We start from the raw sequence: 23,490 nt of genomic DNA, 5'->3' as shown, positions 1-23,490 counted from the left end.
GAAAGAACTGGTCAAGAGGCAGAACTGGGCAGCAGCTGGGAGAGCTGTCTAAGCCCATGACATAATTAGGGGCCACATAATGCTGTTACATGCATGTATATGTGTGAGTATACACTCACACACCACAGGTACTTGATTCTTCTCCTGATGGGCACTTGCCTTGTTCCCGGGCCTTGGCTGTTGAAAGCAGTGAACACAGGGGTGCAGGCATCTCTTAGTGTTTTGTTTTCTATGGATAAACCCTCAGAAGTGGAACTGCTGGGTCAGGTGGTAGTTTCATTTTTAACTTTTTGAGGAAACTCCATACGTTTTTCATAGCGACTGCACCAATTACATCCCCACCAACAGTGCACAGGGGTTCTATTTTCTGCCCATCGTCAACACGTTATTTCTAGCCTTGTCAATAATAGCCATTCTGACATGGGTGAGGTAATATCTCATTGTAGTTTTGATTTGCATGTCCCTGAATTTCAGGAAAAATCTGTTTTTAATTTGTCTGTTCCGACTATTGAGAAGCTCCTTCTTTTTTCATGAAATCTGGACATTCTGTATGAGGCAGCCTTTTACTTGAGGATGAACATGAATCCTCTCTCCAACTGATTTATAACACACGCACACACACGAACACACATCCATTTAGTTTTAAGGACCGTCAAATGTAGACCGACATAATCAGTCTTACTTTCTTATAATAAAGCAGGTTCCGTTCTTATTGGGTTCTCTGGCTGTTGCCTCCAAGTTGCTTACAGGGGTAAAAGGAAAGGTAGTTCAGGGAAGGAATATAAAGATGTCACCGGACAAGACCATGGCAGCAGCATAAACACTGACATGCTGAACTGCAGGGAACTTGGCCCCGCTCAGGACTGCTCATTCCATAGGCAACAGGCAAGCTTGGCCCATGGCTCTCCTCCCCTCAGTTCGCATTTGATCCATCTGCTTGCAGTTCTGAGTTCTCAGTGCTCAGGCCCCTCCTCTCCTGTGGGGGAGATGGCAGCTCCCAGCTTGCCACAGTGGGACCCACAAGAAAGGGTTGGTGCAGAGAGGCGGGGCTCCTCCCCAGGCCTCCCCCAGCACCCACCCGCTCTGGAATCAGCCTGGTGGTCTTTAAGAGAGATCCTCCCTGACTTCTCTGCCTGTCACATCTGCTCAGAATCCAGTCTAGCTGACTGCTGGGGCAGGATGCGGGCCCCAGCACTGCTTCTGGTTGTCTTGGCTCCCGGTAAGTGTCTTGCCTGGATGCTCCTGGAATTTTTCTGTATTTTGTGGCAATGTGTGTGTGTGGTGGGGGGGCGGGCGGGGGGTGGGTGTAGTTGTGGGGAAGAGGGTCAGACTAAGAAATCAGTGCTTCCTCTTCCTCATCATTTTTTGTTTCTTTTTCCATTGCAGTCATGCAGGTATCTTCCAACTTGATGTTAATCACTAGAAAGACTGGGGAGACTGCTTCGTTCCCTTGCGATCTTACACAAGGGGCCACCTATATCCACTTGTACAAACATGAGGAGGGAATGGCCCCCCGACGCCTTTTATACTACGACAGCTATAACTCAAAGCCTGTGTTTGAATCAGGAATCAGTGGAGCAAAATACCATGTCTATAAGGGCACAGGGAGGAGCTATACATTTGCAATCCTAAATCTGCAAGCAAGTGATTCCGGCATATACTACTGTGCTATCTGGGATAAGCACGTTGGTTCAGACTTCCTGTACACTGCACTGGAAATTTTGCTTGTGGCTGAAAATCACAGCCCTGATATCAGCAGCTACTTCACTTCCTCCCCCAATTTCTTTTTACTCTAAACAAAGAAAAACCCTGAACTCAATGTCCATGAATCAAACTTTCTATTCCATGGTCACCTTCTACCTCCCCACAATAGTCATAGTTTTTCCTAAAAACAGGCCTCCATCTCCAGTCTGTAGGCAAGCAGTCTGGCAGGCAGCATATTCTCAGCTCTCCCAGAAGCTGGTAGAGTTCATATGATTTTCTCTTTAAGACAGACAGAATCCTCACAGGATTATCTGTGAGGGGAGATATTTGGGAGAGGAAAATGGAAAGGCTAGATAATACTGAACCATTCACCTGATGATTTTCCAGAAAAAATGGCTGGGAATTGAGGATCTTTATTATCCAGGGGTATGAAGAATGAGAATTGATGCAAAGAAAACTTGGACTTCTTGAATCTCAAGCTGGTATCCAATTTATCTTTTGGAAAAACTGATTTTTCTCTTACATAATCAACAAGGGCATGGCTGACCTAGTGAAAGTGTAGGGAAAAGTGATTGTTTTAGATGGTGGTGGCTGGTGGTTTAGTGGCTAAGTCGTGTCCAACTCTTGGGACCACTCGGACTGTAGCTTGCTAGGTTCCTCTGTCCACAGCAAGAATTCTCCAGGTAAGAATATTAGAGTGGGTTGCCATTTCCTTCTCCACGGGATCTTCCAGACCCAGGAATTGAACCCTGGTCTCCTGCATTATTGCAGTTAGATTCTTTACCGACTGAGCTACAAGAAAAGCCCCGTTGTTGTATTCTACTTATACCCTCTGTTGAAGTTCAGTCCACAGCCAGAACTGTCTTAAACAAGTAAAGCCAAAGCTTCTTTCTACCCCCACTACTACCATTAACAAGGCCATGTGCCAAACTAGATTGAGACTTATCAGATCATAATTTTCTCAATAATTAAAATTAAGGAACACTTTAGGTGAACAATCAATGAATGGTATATATTTCAATTGAAAAGTTATATAGCCAAGGATTGTGGCTGCCTTATTGGGCTAGGTTTAAGGAAGCAAAATTAATATTCAAATACAGAAATGTGAGCTCAAGTGTATATAGTCTCTTGTGTATTGGTTCCTCCAAATTTGTACCAGTGTCTGAGCTTTACAGTGTTTCTCAAACTGTGGTCCATGTACCATCTGCATCAGAAGTACCTGAATTGGAATAAAAGTGCATGTTCTGGGTGTCACTCAACACAGTGAATCAGAATCACGGAATGAAGGCTGAAATGTGTTTTATTTGATAGGCTCCTACTGACTCTTCTTCAAACTGATTTGTAGGCCTTGCTGCACTAGCACAGGAGTGCCTACTAGGAGAGTGTTCATGGTCTTATCCCCAACCCAGAGCCCCATCTGTCTTGTTGCGTCCTGGGTGCTGCTGCTCTCCAGGTCATCACATTTCTCCATCAGAATATTGCAATCAAATCAAAACAAAACAAAACAAAACAAAAAACAGCCTCACACCACAAGTCAAAGCTTCAGATCCTTTTAGTTCAGTGGCTGCAGACAGCAAGGAATTGGATAGTAAACACACTGCCTTTAGCTTGCTCTACTGTATCAGCAACCACATACTGTAACTCTTTGCAGCTTTAGGAAAGCCTGAAGCATAAGTATATTTTCATTTATACTTTTCCAATGGTGTTAAGACTGTTCTGTGCGTTTGGTTCCTTGATCCACTTTAGTTTGAATTTTTGTGTATGGGTGTAAGGTAGCAATCTTAATGTGGAGATCCAATTTCTCCCCCAATTACTGACTAATGCATTATTATATCACAGTTTTTCTTGGCACTATGTGATAACTACTTCTCCATGTACTCACAGAACTCTTATGATCTCTCCCTCAGTTTCCATTCTCCATCTCTGTTTATACAGGTCAGTTCCTCTAAGGACACAGCTAGAGGTAGAGACTCTGTGTATATACAAGAAACAAAAACACATGTAGGATAAGCAGTATGCCATACACAACCCAGGTGTGATTGAAGAAATCAGAGGAAATAAAAAATACTTCAAGACAATGAAAATGGGGAAACACCATAAAAAAATCTGTGGTATACAGCAAAAGTGTTCTAAGAGAGAAGTTTATAGTGATACAAGCCCACCTCAAGAGACAAGAAAAACCTCAAACAAACAGCCTAATCTTACACCTAAAAGAACTAGGAAAAAGAACAAATAAAACCAAAAGTAAATGAAAGAGAATAAATATCACAGCAAAATAAAATAGAGACTAAAAACATCATAGAAAAGATCAATACACCAAGAGCTGGTTATTTGAAAAGACAAACAAATCAGTGAACCTTTAGCAAACTCATCAGGAAAAAAAAGAGAGAGTGAGAACCCAAAGATACAAAATTAGACATGAAATTAGCAGAAGTTAACAGCTGATACCACCAAAATACAAATGGCACTAACTCATTACTACAAATAAGTACTCAATACATGGCAAGAAAATAGACTGCCTAGAAGAAGTGGATACATTCCTAGAAACGTTGTAAAAAGTACAAGTTCTCCAGCAAGAATATAAAAACAGGGGGAAAAAAGTCTCTTCAGCAAGTGGTGCTGGGAAAGTTGGACAGATGATCATAAATCAATGAAGTTAGAACACACTCTCGCACCACACACAAAAATAAACTCATAATGGCTTAAAGATTTAAACATAAAACATGACACCATAACTTTCCTAGAAGAAAGCACAGGCAAAACATTCTCTGACAACTCATACCAATGTTTTCTTAGGTCAAGCTCCGAAGGCAATAGAAACAAAAACAAAAATAAACAAATGGGACTTAGTCAAACGTATAAGCTTTTTCACATCGAAATAAACCATAAAAAAAGACAACCAATAGAATTGGAGAAACTATTTATAAATGATGTGACCAACAAGGGCTTAATTTCCAAACTAGGTGAACAGATCATACAACAAAAACAAAAAACAAATAACCCAGAGGCAAAGTGAGCTGAACACCTTAACAGACATTTCCCCAAAGAAGACATACAGATGGCCAGTAGGCATATGAAAAGATGCCCAACATCACTAATTATTAGAGAAATGCAAATCAGATCTACCACAAGGTGCCACTTCATACCAGCCAGAATGGCTATCACTAAAATGTCTACAAATTACAAATGCTGGAAAGGGTGTGAAGAAAAGGGAATCTTCATACACTGTCAGTGGGAATGTAAATTGGTACAATCACTATGGAAAACAACATGGAGGTCTCTCAGAAAATTAAAAATAGAATTACCTATGACCTAGCAACCCCGCTCCAGGGCATATGCCAGGACAAAACAGTCATTTGGATAGGTACATGCACCCCTCTGTTCACAGCAGCACTGTTCACAACAACCAGAACATGGGGACAGCCTGAATATCCACTGATGGATGAGTGGGTTGGGAAGATGTGGTACGTGTCTACAATGGAATACTACTCAGCCATAAAGAGAACAAAACACTGCTGTTTGCAGCCAAGTGGATACAGCTAGAGATTATCATATTCAGTGAAGCAAGTCAGAAAAAGGAAGACAAATACCATATGATATTACTTATATGTGGAATCTAAACTATGATACAGATAAATCTATCTGTGAAACAGAAACAGACACATAGAGATCAGACTTGTGGTTGCCAACAGGGAGGAAGAGGAGAAGAGGGATGGACTAGGACTGTGGAATTGTCAGGTGTAAACTATTACATTCAGAATGGATAAACCACAAGAGCCTACTGTATTGCACAAGGAACTACATCTAATATCCTGGGGTGAATCATAATGGAAAACAATGTTGAAAAAAAGAACATACATCTGTGTAAAACCGAGTCACTTTGCTATACAGCAGAGATTGGCACAAATTGTAAATCAACTACATTTCAATTAAAAATAAAGAGAAAACATTCTCCAAATTTCTCCTTCTTAAAAATTAAACATTAAGTAAAGGTGTCTCCTGTCCGCTTCACATTCCAAGATTTTCTGCCGCAGGACTCAGTTAGTCCCCTGCTCATAGCTCAGTCGGTAAAGAATCTGCCTGCAATGCAGGAGACTCGGGTTTGCTTCCTAGGTCGGGAAGATCCCCCGGAGAAGGAAATGGCAACCCACTCCAGTATTCTTGCCTGGAGAATCCAATGGACAGAGGAAACTCGTGTGCTACAGTCCATGGGGTCGCAAGAGTTGGACCTGACTGAGTGACCTTCATTCATTGTTCTTTATAACTCACACTTTCAGATGCCTTTAATACAAACTTAATGTTTATGCTATCTGAGTTATTTTTTCTTCCAACATATAATTAATAGTTCATAAATAATTTTAAGAGAATCTATAATATCCTTATAATTAAAAATGCCTTAATTATATTTTTATATTAACATATGCTTGGAGGATTTGCATTTTATTCATGTCACAGTATTCTTACTCCATTATTGTGTTATATTAGTAACTTTGCAATAAGGGTTAAAAGCTGCTATGCCAAATTAGTTATTTAAAATCATTATTTTAATAAAAAATTTTTAAGTTATTTCATATTTCATTTTTATATCAATTTAAAACAAATATAACTACCTCAGCCCCAATCTTTACAACAGGGAACAAAAAAATAAAATGTTACCTTAAGTCTCATTGGAATTAGTCTATTTATACACACAATTTTAAGAAGAATTTGCATGTTTACAACATTGAGCTTTTCCTTCATGAATATGATATGTCTCTCCATTTATGCAGGTTTGATTTTATGCCCTTTAGTAAAACCTTTTACTCTTTCTTCTTACTGTTCTTATATTTAATAAAGCATTAATTACATAACTCTTTAGTTAATCTTTTGCATTTTATTGCTTAAATCTTTCATGCGTTTGAAAAACAAGCAATTCCTAAAGCTCCCAATAATTCTGCTCATGGTCTTGGAATAAGGAAAATCACAGGACAAGTTTTCAGAAAGGAGCTGAGGGGACATCATTCATGACTACAATAGATGCAAAGGGTACACGACAGCCCCAAGTACTAACAACTTAGAATTCTCCGTTTTTTTGGTGGACATTCTGTGGATCATGAGGTCTTATTTCCCCAACCAGAGATTGAGCCCAGTGAAAGCAGTAAAAGTGCAGAGTCCTAACCACTGTACTGCTAGGAAATTCCCATGAACTCTCAATTTAAAAAAAAATCTATCTAAATATAATTGGCATCTGAATCTCTCATCCCCTCCCATTGTGTTGGGACTGTGAGCTGAGCTCCTGTGAATGGACAGTTGCCCAACATGACCCTCTTACTTTCATCCTTGGGGCAGAGGAACTGATTGCTCACGGGACTGAGACCACGAACAAGTGCCTCTGGAGCAGACATGGAGACAATAAGAGGCTGTCCTGTCTGGTCCTGGCAGATGGACAGCTCATCCGTGCTCAGAGGAGTGCTCAGCTGCTCCCGGCAATTTCTTTCCCCTTGCCCCAAGATGAGTGGCTTGAAATTACAGAATAGCCACAAAGAGACTTCTTTTGACAATCAGAGAAATGGATATTGTTTCAAGTTTTAGCTTAAAGACAGTATTATTTCAATGGAGAGAGAATTCTGCAAATTTCTTCCTTTATCCTAGGAAAATTAATATTAAATAAGTCATCATAGCACTTATTTTCTCATTTCCCTTTCCCTTGGTAAAGAATTGTGCTGCCCAATGAATGGAGAGCTTTGTTCACATTTCTCAAGTACACGTGTGATGGCTGATGGGGTATTTGCATTTTCAGTTACTGAAGGTTTTCCTCCTTTTAGCAATACATTCCCAAATCACTAAACAGCCCTGGTGTTTGTGAAAAGAGAACTGCCTTTCAACTGATGCAAACTCTGAGCAGTTTCAACAGAACTGAACACCTGCAAATAAACAAAAAAGTCTTCATTCTTTGAATACCATTCCTGGAAATTTAGAAAACCAGGTGGTTAACCACTTGGTGTCAGTGATGTCTTCTTTTGCTGTTTTTATACTTTTCATCTTTCATCAACATTTTCAGTGATTACTACTCCTTGGAAAGCAGATATTTGGGTCCATTTATCTGAGGAAAGTGGCTTCCCCAGTGGATCCCTGAGTCAGGAAGATTCCCTGGAGAAGGAAATGGCAACCCACTCCAGTATTCTTCCCCGGGAAATCCCATGGCAGGCTGCAGTCCAAGGGGTTGCAAAGGAGTCAGACACATCCAACTGACTGAATAATAACAACAAATTGAGGAAACTTATAAAACATTGGCTGCTGTGAAACCTATATCCAAGGACTTCCAAAAGAACTCAGATCAAACTGCCAGTATGAAGTTTTCTGACTTCTAGTCACTTTATAAAGGTAGGAAAAGGCTGGATTATTGTAGGAGCTTTTATCATTGTGACAGCTCGGGCTGGAAGAAGATATTTGGAGAAGGAGCTAACATCATAGTAACTCCTCCCGGTAAGTATCATATTTCTGTTCTTACTGTAGTCATAAAATACTGATAGATGCTTTGTAGAAACAACTTGTGATCTCCCTGATCTGGCTGCCACGTTCTTGGTCTCAGCATCTAAACCGTAGTTTTACAGCAATTGGTCACTGTATATGGAAACTAAATCACCTTGTAAATGGTTTATTCTTGCCCCTGCTTGTAAGCAGTTGAAATTTGGGTTCTAGAAAACACACACAAAATAGACTCAGGCTCGACAGTGAAATTCTGAAGACCATGTCTGTCTTATTGCTTCGTTTATCTTTCTATATTCTAACATAAATAGCATATTATATCATCACATTGGTATGAGTTATTAGTTCACCTTCCTTTTCTTGTGGGCAGTCTATTCAGTGAGAAACACTTTTCTTACTATCTCTTCTCTGTATTTTGAGGTAAAATACTGTGCTCCTGAATCTCCTGCAAAACCAATATTACTGATTTTCATCTCATACCTGAGAGCAGTGGAAGAAAATTATTACAGTAAATGATTATACAAGATTGATAAATCTCACTTCCTATTACTCTAGCTTCTTAGAAGGAGGCTGAGATTATTTGAAACTTAAACTATCTCATTTCTTGTGAAACTGTCTGAACATGGACCAGTTTGTGAGCTCAATGAGCCATTTCAGCTCCAAAGTTCACGAAAGTGTCTTCATGGCTGGGCTTTCTCCTTTGCTCTTTCATTCTCTCAGCAAATATTTATTGAGGACCGTTTCTGTGCTGGGAGCAGACAGACGACGGGTGAACAAGACACAGAGCCAGGCTCAACACCAAGCAGCTTCTGTTCTAGAGGAAAGGCATTCTAGACTCTGGCTTAACTGAGACCTGTCTTCTACGGTCCATGGCTGCAGAAGGAGGGCGTCTTGGATCGCTGAGCTTGGTGTAATAGTTATTGCTTATAAAAAACATATATTTTATGAAAGATTTTGATGAAATGGCCTCAAACCATGCCATTAAAGAGAATTTTAATATTAGTCAATATTTACTGAAGGATAGACACCATGATATGTAGTTTCAATGCCTTATACTTTCCTCACCAGTAATCCTTTCATTCCCATTTTAGAGATAAAGAAACTGAGGCTTAGAGAAGTTTAGTTACTTGCCTTAAGTCACATGACTAGCTACTGTGGCAAAGTTTGGGATCCATAGAGACTTGTCAAAGTTAAAGGACTGGATCATTACGTGATATTTGAAACATTAAGTCATGTCTTTACTTCCTGAATATGTGCCCTTCCGTAGCCTGACCTGGATTCTGTAACGATTAGTAATAGCTCATACTTAGTATTGCCACTCACATGTGAAAACAAGGCTCTTGCTTTCAATCAGAGCACTGAAATGATGTCTCTTTCCCTCACAAAGATCATGTAAGTCACATGAATGTGCATTTATTAAACATTCAGAATATGTGTCGGTTCTATCTCAATCCAAAAGAAGTGAATTAAAAACAAGAAATAAGAAAGCAAGAAAAAAAAAATGTAGTGGAATAGATATCCTATATTAACCGGCTAAAAGAAGCACTCCAAAGTTGCAAATATGTTTTCCCACCACAAATTTAGAAAAAAGAACTTCAATGTGGAAGTCTTTAGTAGGAAAATGAAGTAAAAAGGGGACATTGCCTTCAATATCCAGTTTATAAAATGGAAGAAATGGTCTTCAAACAAATATGTTTATACTCCCAATGCATCAATGCAATGGACACCAAAATGTAATGTCATTCATGAATGGTGACCCTCAGCTGATAAGATGAGGCCGGCAATGAAGCGATCCAACTTAACAAAGGAGAATTTGAGTACCAGGCATCCCGCCATTTTTGTGGTCATTTGTCATAAGGCCCATACCTGGAGCTGCAAGCTGAACTTTGGGCATGAACTGGATAGATTTTTTGAAGCTGAAATTTCTGGTAAAATCTTGAGATACCCATAGATTGTGCTGTTGTTGGGGAAAAGGCCATTTGTTGTGGACAGCAGAAGTGAAGTTCCATACACTGGCTGCATACATTAGGCTTTAGCCAATGTTCCCTTTGATTTTGTTCACCCTGGAAATGCAGCAAGTATGACAGAACAAATGACTGCCTATTAACTGGGTGTGTGAAAGGCTGTGATACAGGCTTGGAGAATCCCAGACCTATCACAACACAGAGGAATGCAAACAAGTCATCAGTTGCTATGGATCTACTTGTAAACCCCAGATCCTGAATTCCCATCAGATAGGCAGATTTGCTCCCATGATATTAAAATGTCATGTTGGACCACACAATTATCACAAATAAAAATACTAATAATAATATCAATGATCATATAGTAATACTTAAAATCCTTACCTCTATATAATTATTATTCAAATGACTTTTCAAATTTTGTTTCATTTTGAGCTCACCAAAACACTAATAAGGATGTTCACTTGACTTAACAGTAGCACTGTCATTTTCAAATAAATAAGGTACCCAAGGCAATGGCAGCCCACTCCAGTATTCTTGCCTGGAGAATCCCATGGATGGAGGAGCCTGGTGGGCTACAGTCCACGGGATCACAAAGAGTCAGACACGACTGAGCGACTTAACTTGCAACTAACTTTAACTTTCAAGGTGTTAGTTTATTTGATTTGCTCAACCACAGAGCTTGTTAGGAACAAAATGAACCAGGACCAGAAGCCTAGTGTCTTGAATTCGAAGTCATCATTATTCTACTAGAATTTGAAGAAATCAGAGAAGCTAATTAGTCTAAAGTTTTTGATATGACTTGAATCACTGTGGAATAATTACATAAAAAACTTCAATGTTGGAGCAAAACTCATTGTCACAGGTAGGTATCAGAAGAATATAATTTTTTTCAAGGTACTAGAGAGAAGGTAAGAAATAATTAAATAGGAATGATATTTACCAAAAATGGGAATGTGGATGGGAATTAGATGTAGAGATTTGGGAGAGATTTTACAACAAATTCACATAGTAAAGGAGAGCATAGACAACACTGTACAAATATTATAAAAGAATTTGGCTTCGTGTCTGTGTGGACTTCTAGAAAGGGCTCATGTATAATGTACGTAATCATCATGAAAGTATTTGGCCCAGGGTTGAAGTTTGTCATTACAGGTAAGTTTTATGAGTTAACATGTCTCCTTTCCTGATGCTGAAGGGGTATTTCCAAAGAAAGTGCGCTTTGGAGTCAGGCTGACCGACTCCGATCCACCACTAACTACGCATGTGAACACGGAAGTTCTTCTCTGGACTCAGTCTCCTAATCTGTAAAATAGCATAACAGTATTATCCAGCAGGGGTTGTACGAGAATTAAATGAGACAGTGTGATGAAGTATCTAGCACATTGTCTAATGCATCAGTATTCCTGTCTGGATAAGCCCGTGCACAGAGGAGCCAGGCAGGCTACAGTCCATGGGGTTGCAAAGAGTTGGACATGACTGAGCACCATACGTTTTGTTGGCTAACACATCATACGTGTTGGATAGGTGTTTACTCTATTCAAATGTAAAGGGAAAATCGCATCCAAGAGGGAGAGTGTTGGTGGCTAAACTATTTGAAATTCTTCAGAGGATGCAGCTGTACAATTAACAAATGGAAAGTTATCTTATGGTTCCCTCACACACATAAAATTGAATTGGAAGCTATCTGTCTCTCTTTAGCAGACTTTGGTTTACATGGCAAGAAACGAGGAGATTAAAATATGTTTATTTTTATATGTCCTGTTGTTCTATGTGCTTTAAATCTTAATCCTTTAATTTAACTGATATCATTTCTAACAACAACATTTATTGGCTCTAAAATATATAACCAGGAATTTGGGCTTCATGCTCATACTTATCAGAAAAAAGCTTTAATTTATAAAGAAAATGATCAAGAAGTGAAGTCAATTAAATACAGATAGAAATCTCATGAATTAAAAATTCTTATTTAAGTATGAAAGAGCTTCAATTATTTAGTTTACAAAAGAAAAATGAGAGGGGAAAAAAGAGGGAAGACCTAAATCACTATCAACAAAGTATATGGTTGCAGAAATACACAGTGTCTTGCTTTTATAATGTGTAAAATACTACTTGTACTAAAAGCAAGATGTATAAAATTAAACTAGCACATTACAACCCAACGGTATTTACAACATGAGGGAAAAAATCAACCCTGTCTGCTTACTGATTTAGAAGAAAAACCAGGAACTTTGCTACACAGGAAGAAGTTTCCAAGAATTTTCTTTTCTTCTCAAATGAGAAGTCCAATTTCTCCCTCTTAAGAGATTACCCCGTGAAGGACTTTCCCAGTGGTCCAGTGGTTAAGACTCCACCTTCCAATGCAGGTGCACAGGTTCGATCCCTTGTCAGGATATATGCTTTATGTAGCTGGTGAAAAAAAAGAAAATAGTGGCAGTAAAGCAGGTCAGCAGCCTAAGGGGGCAAATTTAAATTATAGGAAAAACACCGAGAGCCAGAATATTGTGTATTATTCCTCAAGCTAAAACTTCAGATGAAATTCCAAAATAAAATGTGCTTTTGGGGAACGCTTTCTGAATTTGGAAAAATTCTAAGTAGATTACTTGATAAGTTTAGTATAAGAGCCTTTCTGAATATACGTTTTTTTTTACATGAAAGTGTAGTTAGTTCACAATGTTAGGTTATTTTCAGGTGTACAGCAAAGTGATTCAGTTTTTTTGTGTGTGTGCATTATTTTTCAGATTCTTTTCCATTAAAGGTTATTACAAGATATTTAATATACCTCTCTGTTTTACATAGTAGGTTCTTATTGTTTATCTCTTTTATATGCAATAGTGTGTATCTGCTAATTCCAAATTAGGAGTTTGGGATTAATAATACATTTTCAATAGAAGTTTTGGCAATACTGTTATACAATCAAGGCACTATAAATAACATGCTGCTCTACTCCAAAATCTGGAGTAGTTCAGGTATAAAATTGAGAGGTCATATAAAATTAGAAGCAAAGAGAATTTCATCACTTCAGAATTGGGCATGGGATCCACATCTGGAGCTCAAAGTTCAACTTCATAGTACACATGTCAAGTACACGTGGGTGTTGATTCCCATTCTCAAAAGCAGATATATTGTTTTGTAAAACCAATAAATTTTCTCTGGGTATTTATTTTTATGGTTCAGTCCAGAACCAGTTAAATAAAGAGTGAGATCCCACAGAGTTGCAGAATCTGAGAACGTGTTATTTGGACAAGAGAGCGTAAACTGCAAAGCACAGGACAGGAAAGGGAAGTAGTTTGGAAGCTAGCAAGGATTTTCACCAATACAGAAACCATCAGTTACCCAATTGCCCCACCAGCCCTGTTCCCACCACCCACCCCTCCACTTCAAAACAGGCTCCAGTATTATAGAACAAAAGAGATTTTTAAAAAGATTAATTGAGGACTTTTCTGGCAGTCCAGCGATGGGACTCCACATTTCCACTGTAGGAAGCATGGATTCAATCAATAAACATGCTCATGAATTCTGGAAGTCTTGATGTGGGGTATTTATATGGGATATTTAAAAGTCATAATCCCATGGACAGAGGAGACTGGCAGGCTATAGTCATTAGGTCACAAAGAGTCGGACACGACTAAAGCAACTTGGCATGCACGCAAGATGCACCCCATCTCTGCATATGGAGAAAAACGGAAGGTCAAGTTATAATCCAGCTCTGCTACTTAACAGCGGTGACTTTGGGCAAGTTCCATGAAGTCTTGAACTTCTCTACAGTACTAAGCACCTAACCACGTACTGCGGATGAAAGGCCATAGTGAGCAGCAGCTTTTTGTTTTTTCACTACTCACTAGGTTTTTCCAAGCCACGACATGTTGGTGTTTCTTTAACCATTCTTTTTAATTACTATTCCATATTCCCCTACAGAGAGAAACCTTGCTGCAGACACTTCCCCCAAGCCCACTGTTTTTCTTCCTTCAATTGCTGAAATCAACCATGATAATGCTGGAACATATCTTTGTCTCCTGGAGAAATTTTTCCCTGATGTTATTACAGTCTCTTGGAGAGTAAAAAATGACAAAAGAGCTCTGCCATCCCAGCAGGGAAACACCATAAAGACCAAGGACACATACATGAAGCTCAGCTGGCTGACCGTGACCGAAAACTCTATGGATAAACAACATGTGTGTGTTGTCAAACACCAGAAGAATATAGGAGGAGTTGATCAAGAGATTATTTTTCCTTCAATAAAAGAAGGTAAGTGAATATAAATGTAAATGTAACCTCCCAAAATACTGTTTTTCAAAGGCAATACCCACCTGTCCGTTAAGTGTAATGAAAAAAAATATGTCTTGATAAAATGATGTTTCATTTAATGGTAGCTATCTCCCCATAGGATTAAAATAGGATAGGCTTTGAAACATAGAAAAGAAAAAATGTTACTTCTCTCACCCTCAGTTTCATCTTCCAAAATATTAAGATCATATGATGTTTAAGTGTTAGAGTTGTTGTATGGATTAAGTGAAACAACATATGTGAAAGCATCGAGCAACTTAGCACACAACAGATCTTCACTGTTGGTGATCTTGGTTGGTCAGGAAATAACAACATTTACACATCTTTCAGGAATGTCCTTCAGCAGGCAAAGTCATTCTCAATTCAGTTCTCCTTTACAATTCCAAAGCAATGAGTTATTAAATGACAAAATGGTGTTTGTATAAGGGAGCCAAATTGCAGCTCAGCAAAGAGAATAATTTGACCACTGTCTTGTTTTCAGGTCTTAGGTTTTTGAAATTTGTATTTTACATACCACTATAAGATAAAATTTGTAATCAAAGATTGGGTGATGCTAAAGTGTACAAACTTACTCCCATTCTACATAATGAATGCATTTCTTGCTGTTAGAAAAGGTCTTTCAAGATATTTTTAGTGCAGCCCTAGCACATGCCAGGTCTGGAGGGATGTATGGATGACACTCTGGGGTGAATTACTGTCCACGGAGGATGCATTACAGTCAAGAGAACATACACTTTCCTTGATGACTTAGGGTCACTTGTGATCCAGGCATGACGTCTCAAAGCGGCCCCTGTGAGCAGATGCTGGACATGTCCATGCAGTGTGGACAGAGAGCTGGGAGGTGCCTTGGCCCTGGCAGTGGTCCTGTAACTAACTGGACTCACGATTGAATGTCCTGCATGTTCACCTAACAGACCAAAGGCCCCAAAGCGCCCCTCAGGAGGAATCCTTCTGTGCTTTTCCCTGTGGTTAGGAAACCTTTTTAAAGCAGTGGGAACCAAGCACATAAAATGTGCATAGATGTTTGCTGTGCACCAGTCCGCATTTCTGAAGTAAGTCTTTATCTTCTCTGATTCTTAGTCTATCCAGTGATCAAATCAGGTGTGAACACTTGTCTTGGTTTTATCCTGGGGCTGCAACGAAGAACAAATGAAATAACATCGGAGAAAACCCTTGTTTTCCAAAATATGACATGGCTGTACTTATTTATATATTCATCATATCCATTTATATCCTCTCCCAAAACTAATTAAAAATAAAATTATAAAAATAGCTCTAAATTTTAATTTTTATTCTAATAGAAAAGAAGCAAATTTGCAGTTTAATATAATCATGGTTTTAAGTGTCCTACTTGAGGACACTGAAAGCACTAGGTTTTAGTTTTTCTTGTGATGAGAAAAAAATAAGTATATAAGTTTCATTGTGCCGGTTACCATATTAGAGAGACATTCCAGTTCATAATGTGTTTTACCTGAACACAATTCTGAAACAAATGCATTCCAAGGGTTTCTAATGGCTGTAAAGCTAATGATGGCACTTTGGTTAATGTTATTCTATAGCAAATTTCCATTGCTATTTCTTAAAATTGTTTTGTTTTTGATAAAAGCTAAGAATATAACCTGAAGTACATTATCAATGAAATGACTTTACAGAGAAAGAAATCTAATCTGGTCCTAGTTTTCAACCAACCTTCACTGAGAAAGAGAACTTATAATAAACACATAGAGTTTATTATGAAACTTTGTTACTTGATTGTTCCTGCCTCAACCAATGCATGTTAATAAGAGGTTTGTTTATCTTTTAGTGAACAAAGTCATTGTAAGGGAAAGAAGGAGGCTTTCAAGCACATTAAAGTCAGTTTCTGAAGGTATTTTAACATGGGCTCCCTGGTAGCTCAGTTGGTAAAGAATCTGCCTACAGTGTAGGAGACCCGGGTTCAATTCCTAGGTTGGGAAGATCCCCTGGAGAAGGAAATGACTACCTACTCCAGTGTCCTTACCTGGAAAATCCCATGGACAGAGGAACCCTGTAGGCTGTAGTCCATGGGGTCATGAATAGTCAGGCACGACTGAGTGACTAACACTAACATCTAAACGTGACTACTAATATTTTCACTCTTGCGATTTACTCTAAAGTCTTTAAACCTCAAATCAATTTTTCAGAGCTTACTGAACAAAGACCTCATTGAGGGCATAAAATGGCATATCAGAACCAAATCTGTATGAACAAGAACACATCCAGGAGAAAAAGGATAAATACAACAACCATTGTTTTCTTCCACCCAATAGTCCATTATCCTTTTTAAAAATTTTTCTACTTGTATGACTGTCTTTTTATTTTATTTTTTTTACATTATTTATCTCAGTTTCTATCGAGTCACAGAACTACAAATGTGGTCTGGCCTGTTTTTCTATATCTGGATCTTTCTGTATCTGGAACTGCACTGAAATGTTGAGCTCTTATAATAAAAAAAAAAGGTCATTGATAAGAATAATGAAGGTATCTGGAAAAGAAGATGCTTTTAGTGTCTACAGTAGTGGAATTATATTGTTTATAGGTTAATTTCTCTTTATTTCTGGGGCTTATTTTACAAAGTACTCCCCACAGGCCCTGTCTCGTTTAATCTCCCACGATGATCCTCTGAATGCTGGCTCTGCCACCACTGGTACCACTGGTACAGCTCTCTGCCAGTCACTTTCCGTCTGATGCTTATTTCCTCTTTGTAACGTGGAATCCTCCAAAATACACCCCACTCAGTGTCACTGGAGGATGAAAGAAGATAATACATGTGAAGTACTTAAGCAAGCTATAGTCACTCTCTGGCTATTAGCCTAATTGATACCGTTTTCACTATGCCCACAAACACCGCAAATGCAGAAGATAAGGGGATGTGCTTGATTTGGAAAGGTGTGGCTGCTTTCCTTTGCTTAGACAGGAAGTTTGCCTGAGCCAGACTCTTTCAAACGTGGGATTCCCTTGGTGCATTCTTGGATTGGATGAATAAGACTGGGTAGCAACTCTTCCAGAGAAGGCAATGGTACCCCACTCCAGTACTCTTGCCTGGAAAATCCCATGGACGGAGGAGCCTGGTAGGCTGCAGTCCATGGGGTCGCTAAGAGTCGGACACGACTGAGCGACTTCACTTTCACTTTTCACTTTCATGCATTGGAGAAGGCAATGGCAACCCACTCCAGTGTTCTTGCCTGGAGAATCCCAGGGACGGGGGTGCCTGATGGGCTGCCGTCTATGGGGTCGCAGAGTCTGACACGACTGAAATGACTTAGCAGTAGGAGCAGCAGCAACTCTTCATCTCGGCAGTGGGTGCTGACCATGCAGAATAGCCACTTTTTCTGATGATTTGTCTTTGCAACAAGTATTTCTCAAACACCTACTTTGTAGCAGACACAGTGCTAGGAGCTATGAATACAGAAGGAAGATAAGATGCCCTCGGGTATTAGCCTCCAGTTAAGGTAAAAAGTAAAATGTAACCCTCATGAACTTCAACATTTTCACGTGTAGAAATCATATATGAATTAAAACTATGGATTACATAGAATCAGACCAACTATTTTTGTAATTGTAGGGCTCATGTTTTTAATTACTGTCTCTCTGTCAGCAGGTTTTATATGTGTATATATATATACACGTATATATTACACACACATATATATTGCAATATACACACATGTATAAACATATGTGCACGTGTGCGAAGTTGCTTCAGTCGTGTCCAAATCTTTGCAACCCCATGGACTGTAGCTCACCAGGTTTCCCTGTCCATGGGATTCTCCAGGCAAGACTATCAGAGTGGGTTGCTGTGCCCTCCTTCAGGGGATCTTCCCGAGCCAGACACCAAACCTCTGTCTCCTGTGACTCCTGCACGGCAGGTGGATTCTTTACTGCTGAAACATACTCACAGTATCAAATAATGGGCACAGATAATTCATTAATACTTTTTCTCATTTCTCGTAGTTGTCACCTCAGCTGTCACTACTACTGAGCCTCCAACTACTGAGCCTCCAACTACTGAGCCTCCAAATGATTATTTGACTGATGAAAGCAGTAAGTTTTTGTACAGATTTGTCTTTATGTCATGCTTTCATCTTTCTTTCTTCCTGATCTATTTATCTTTTGAACTTGTCTGTTTTAAAGTGGAAAAGACCAATTATCTGAAACTGTGGGGCTCATCATTGTTATACTGATCATCTCTATTGTTACCTGTCAATAGACTATATACATATATGTATGTATATATAGACAGACACCAGATTATACATACATATGCACGCACTGTAAAATAATGGGTGTGGACAACTGATTAATACTTGCTTCCTTTGCTTTTAGAAGTTACAGGTACTGGTTCTAAAAAAGCTTGTCTGAAAGACGAAAGTGGTAAGTTTTGCTTATGTTTGCCTTTAAGACATTCTATAGCACTTTTTCCCCTCCTGATCAATTACCTTTCTAAAAATGTTATTTATGTATTTTTAAATGTAACAAAGATGAATATTTTGAATGATGCAATTTAAACAACAAATACAATTCAAACAAAATGATACCAAAAAAAAGGTACAATTCACAAAGAAAATAGACATCATAAACAGTTAGACACCTAACAACAAAGAAACAAAGATACCTAAAGCAAAAATCAGAAGAAATATAAGGGAAAAGAAAAAAAACATATGCTCATAATGAGACATATTAACGTTTCTCTGAGAATATTTTATCAAGCACAGAAAAAATAAAAATGAGAGTATCTTGAATGATGTCATTAATAATTTAAATATAGTAGATGTCTATTTATATTAATTTATATTAATCTTATATCCTATACAAATATATGTAACATTTTGTATCTCATACATTGTTATTAGATATCCATAGGTCATTTAGAAGAACTGACAAAAAGATAAACATTACCAAATTTCTAAAAGTAGAATTTTTTTGTCAATCACTTATACACACATATTACTTTTGAAATTATTTTCTGTTATAGGTGATTACAAGATAGTGACTATAGTTCCTTGTGCTAAATAGTAAACATTTGTTTCTTGTTGCATATCTATTTTTTTTAATTAGAAATCTAGCATCTTATTCAAAATAAGTCAAACAAATGAAATCAAAATGTCATAATTCAGATTGGCTGGGCAAATGAAACATATGCATGTAGGCACTCCCATTTACCATGTCACTCCGCTTGACCCCCCAGACTGTATGTAATTGTTTTATATTGTTAGGTTAATCATGTTCCCATTATGGCTTGCAATTGTAATTATCTTTTAGTTTTTGTTTGGCTATTGATTGTGAAAACTGATAACGCATCTTTCACTATTGTGGCTATGAGATGGCAACTCACTCCAGTGTTCTTGCCTGGAAAACCCTATGGATGGAGGAAACTGGCAGGCTATATAGTCCATGGGGTCACAAAGAGTCAGACACGACTGAGTGACTAACACTAACATTAACTATCACTCACTTAATACTGTTGTATCATGACTGGTCAACAGAAAAATAATAGAATTCTATATCACCAAAACTACCATTTCATAGAAAAACCTGTAAACACCTTTTAAAATCCAGATGTGTATTAGAATTAACTTGGAATTTTTTGAAAAATACAAATGCCCAGGTATTGCTTTTTTTTTTGCCAGGGCTCCAGATATGTTTCTAATAAGCAACCGTGTTTAAAAACAGCTGGACTATATGAGGATCTTTTATTTTATCTAGTTTGGTTTACTTCTTCTATTTCATATCAGTGCTCCCACTTCATTTAGTTTACTTTTCCCAATTTCTCCATTTCTTCTTTTCTTTTTTTGGACGTTCATTATCAAGCCTTTATCAAGCATAGTCGAAAAGTTATTGTATACTTATATATAAATAATATGTATAATATATATATTTTAGAAAGCATGAATTTTTACCTGATCAACTATCTCTTGAACTTCCTTGGCTAATGTTAAGAAAAAGTGAATTATTCCTGAAACTGCGGTGTTCCTACATTTAATCAGAGTATTAACACAGAGTATCTGTGTTAGCAGATCTTCTATTATATACACATGCATATTAACACACACAGAGTTAGTCACATATGTGCCACTGTCTAATAATATATATGAATGGTTGACAAGACAGTTGATTAATACCTGCTCTCCTTACTTCTAGAAGTCACTGGTGATACTAATTCTACAAAGGCACGTCTGGAAGGTGAAAACAGTAAGTTTTGTCTTTGTTTGCCTTTGTGTCATGTTACAGCACTTATTTCCCTCTGGATAAACTTAACTTTTGAACTTCCTTGATTTAAGGTAGAAAAAAACAAATAGTCTGGATATTGCAGAATAGACTGCGTATTTTAAGTAAATCCATCTTTCCTGAAGAGTCATCTTAACTCATTAAATGCTGGTTTTGGTGTAAGATGACTCTAAATGAGAAGATGCACTGATAGGCTCTAAATTATTTCCACAGTGGGCTTCACCCAGTTGTGTAGATTTTGTTTTTAATAATTGGAGAAACTTGATATCAAGTTGCTTCTAGATTTTTTTTAAGTTTTAGCCCTTGCTGATAACTAATACGTGAACTGACACTTGCTGAGAGCTGGATGTACATAAGGCGGTGTGCTGTATCTTATGTGCATATTTTGTTTATTCATCATAACACTCCTGTGAGGTGGTGCAACATTTTCCCATACGTTTTCAGTGAGGGCCATGAGCCAAAATTACTTAAATCCCTTATATCAAGCTACACAGCTAGATAGGAGGATTCAACAAAGGCCATCTGAATCCATGGTTCAGACACTCACTCAGTTCTCTATTCCATCTCTAAGATATAGAGCAAGAATCCTAAAACCAAGGCCCTGAGACAGGGTGGACCCATGCGCAGGGTATAAGTGCGTGAATTTCCAACTATCACAGACAGGCCTTTAACGCCAGTTCTTTTATTATTAGTTGCACCAACATGGGTACATGACTTCTATTTTTGGGCAATAGTGCCCTCTTCTGCCAATAGGGAACAATTGCATCCAACTCAGTTATTACAGAGATAAGGTGACACCCCACTCCAGTACTCTTGCCTGGAAAATCCCATGGACGGAGGAGCCTGGTAGGCTGCAGTCCATGGGGTCGCTGAGAGTTGGATACGACTCAGGGACTTCACTTTCAGTTTTCACTTTCATGCATTGGAGAAGGAAATGGCAATCCACTCCAGTGTTCTTGCCTGGAGAATCCCAGGGATGGCGGAGCCTAGTGGACTGCCGTCTATGGGGTCGCACAGAGTCGGACACAACTGAAGCGACTTAGCAGCAGCAAGGTCACCTATGTGGAATGTCTCCCATAGGGTATCCATTTAGCTGGCACAGGATCAGTACCAGTTGGGGCCCCTTCGCCCTACATGAAGGTTCTCAGTGAATTTAGAAGCACTGGCAATGGTGCTGCTGATCCCTCCTCCGTTCCCAGTGTCAGGGGGCCTGGAACTCAGCTAACATCTGACCTGACTCAGGGCCATGAGTTATGAGCATGTCTGTCCCCTCCTGAGATCCTTTCCACACCACATACTAGTGATTCTCGAGTTCTGACTCCATGAAGGTAAAGCATAGAGAAGGGGAACTTATACAGGAAGAAACTCAGCCTTGTAGTCCACTGAGCAGCAAGTCAGGCCCAGTATCATTGTTAATTGCTTCTTGACATCATATATTTCTTGCAAAACTTCCAAGGAGAGTAAGTGTAATTATCCTATAACATCAAGGGCACGAGGTTAGATATCTAAGAAAGACAGGTGACTGAGGCATGAGCTCCTAAGGTTTCGGGGATTTTGGACTAACCACTCTCTTCCATTTTGTACAAAGTTCTCTTTACTAAAACCTTCCACCCACCTCCCTGGGTCACAGCCAGATCTCCCTGGTTGACCCCCTTCATAGGAATCTCTTTGGTGCACAACATGTAATGGCTCAGATGCTTCCACATCAGCAATTCAGCTTGCTGTTTATGCTTAACTTTGATGTCTGGGGTATTTACTGCACATGGAAATGCAGGACTCCAGAGCAGCTAAGGATACCTTCTTCAGACTCAGGTTGCTGGGACTGAAATGTGATTTCTGGTGCTTTCTAAATGTTTGACATAAGCAAATTATTTCTCTGTCCTCAGTTTACTGGTAAAAGGGGGTTGAAAGTGATAATCTCATAGGTTATTTGAAAACTTAAATAAGGTTAGAATTTTGCATGCAAAACTCTCAGAATAAGTGTTTGACATGTGGTTAGGGGTTAACAAACATACCCTGCTATTATTACTCAGACATGTGATGGGGCAAAAAATGCAAAATGCTATTTATCACAAATATTTTTACCATTTGTACTTATTCTTTCAAAACACAACCGTGCTTTTTAAATTTTGGAAGGTTCTGTTGAATTTAGTTGAGGTTGTTGATCGACTTGAATTGTCAGATAGATGCTGAGTTGCTCTGGTGGGGGTGGTGCTCACGGTAGTCGCATCCGTTTTCTTCGGGTTTGGTGGTACAGGGGTGACACTTCTCTGCAGATCACCAGCATTAAAATCATTGTGACAACTTGCATGAATATGTCCTCTCCTCTCAAAAGAACCCTTGAAACTAACGAGAATGACTTCTCCTAGGTGCCCTGCAGCTGCAGCTCACGACCACCTCTGCCTATTACACCTACCTCTTACTCCTCCTCCGGAGCACAGTCTACTTTGTTGTCATCATTTCCTGTGTGTTTAGGAGAACCGGCGTCTGCTGTGACCGGAAGATCTCATGACGGGGGGTGGCTACCGAGAGGTCAACTTTCCTTCACGATTTACAGTCCCAGAAATTCTCTCCTTGCCTTTTGGTTTGGGTTATCTCAATTCAGATGTGTATTTATCTCTGATGTCATAATTGTCCCACCCTCAAGTCCTTTCAACTCCTGAGCACACACTGTGGGCAGCTCCCTGTCTCCTCCCTCAGCACCTCCACCCAGACCACAACCCTGACCCTCCCTGTCACACACCCTGGAGAAGTCAGCTTTGCTACTTGAATTCTGTACTTAGATTTTCATAACATGCACAATAAATACGAAAGAATCACA

At 38.9% G+C, this 23,490-nt stretch overlaps 1 gene segment (V, D, J or C); it reads left to right on the top strand.

Annotated features, from left to right (window-relative positions):
• Nucleotides 1-1,179: 1,179 nt before the first annotated feature.
• Nucleotides 1,180-23,181, top strand: LOC138079697 (T cell receptor gamma constant 2-like). The segment is given in 8 exon segments: nt 1,180-1,219; nt 1,387-1,680; nt 10,951-11,001; nt 14,055-14,384; nt 18,396-18,485; nt 18,768-18,815; nt 20,586-20,633; nt 23,039-23,181. Coding segments are annotated over 8 exon segments (1,044 nt in total).
• The last annotated feature ends 309 nt before the right edge of the window (nt 23,182-23,490 follow it).

The sequence above is a fragment of the Capricornis sumatraensis genome, chromosome 5 (assembly GCF_032405125.1).
Source record: "Capricornis sumatraensis isolate serow.1 chromosome 5, serow.2, whole genome shotgun sequence".
NCBI classification, from domain to species: Eukaryota; Metazoa; Chordata; class Mammalia; order Artiodactyla; family Bovidae; genus Capricornis; species Capricornis sumatraensis.
Note: the sequence above shows the minus strand (reverse complement) of the source record. Positions and strands in the feature narration are given on the sequence as shown.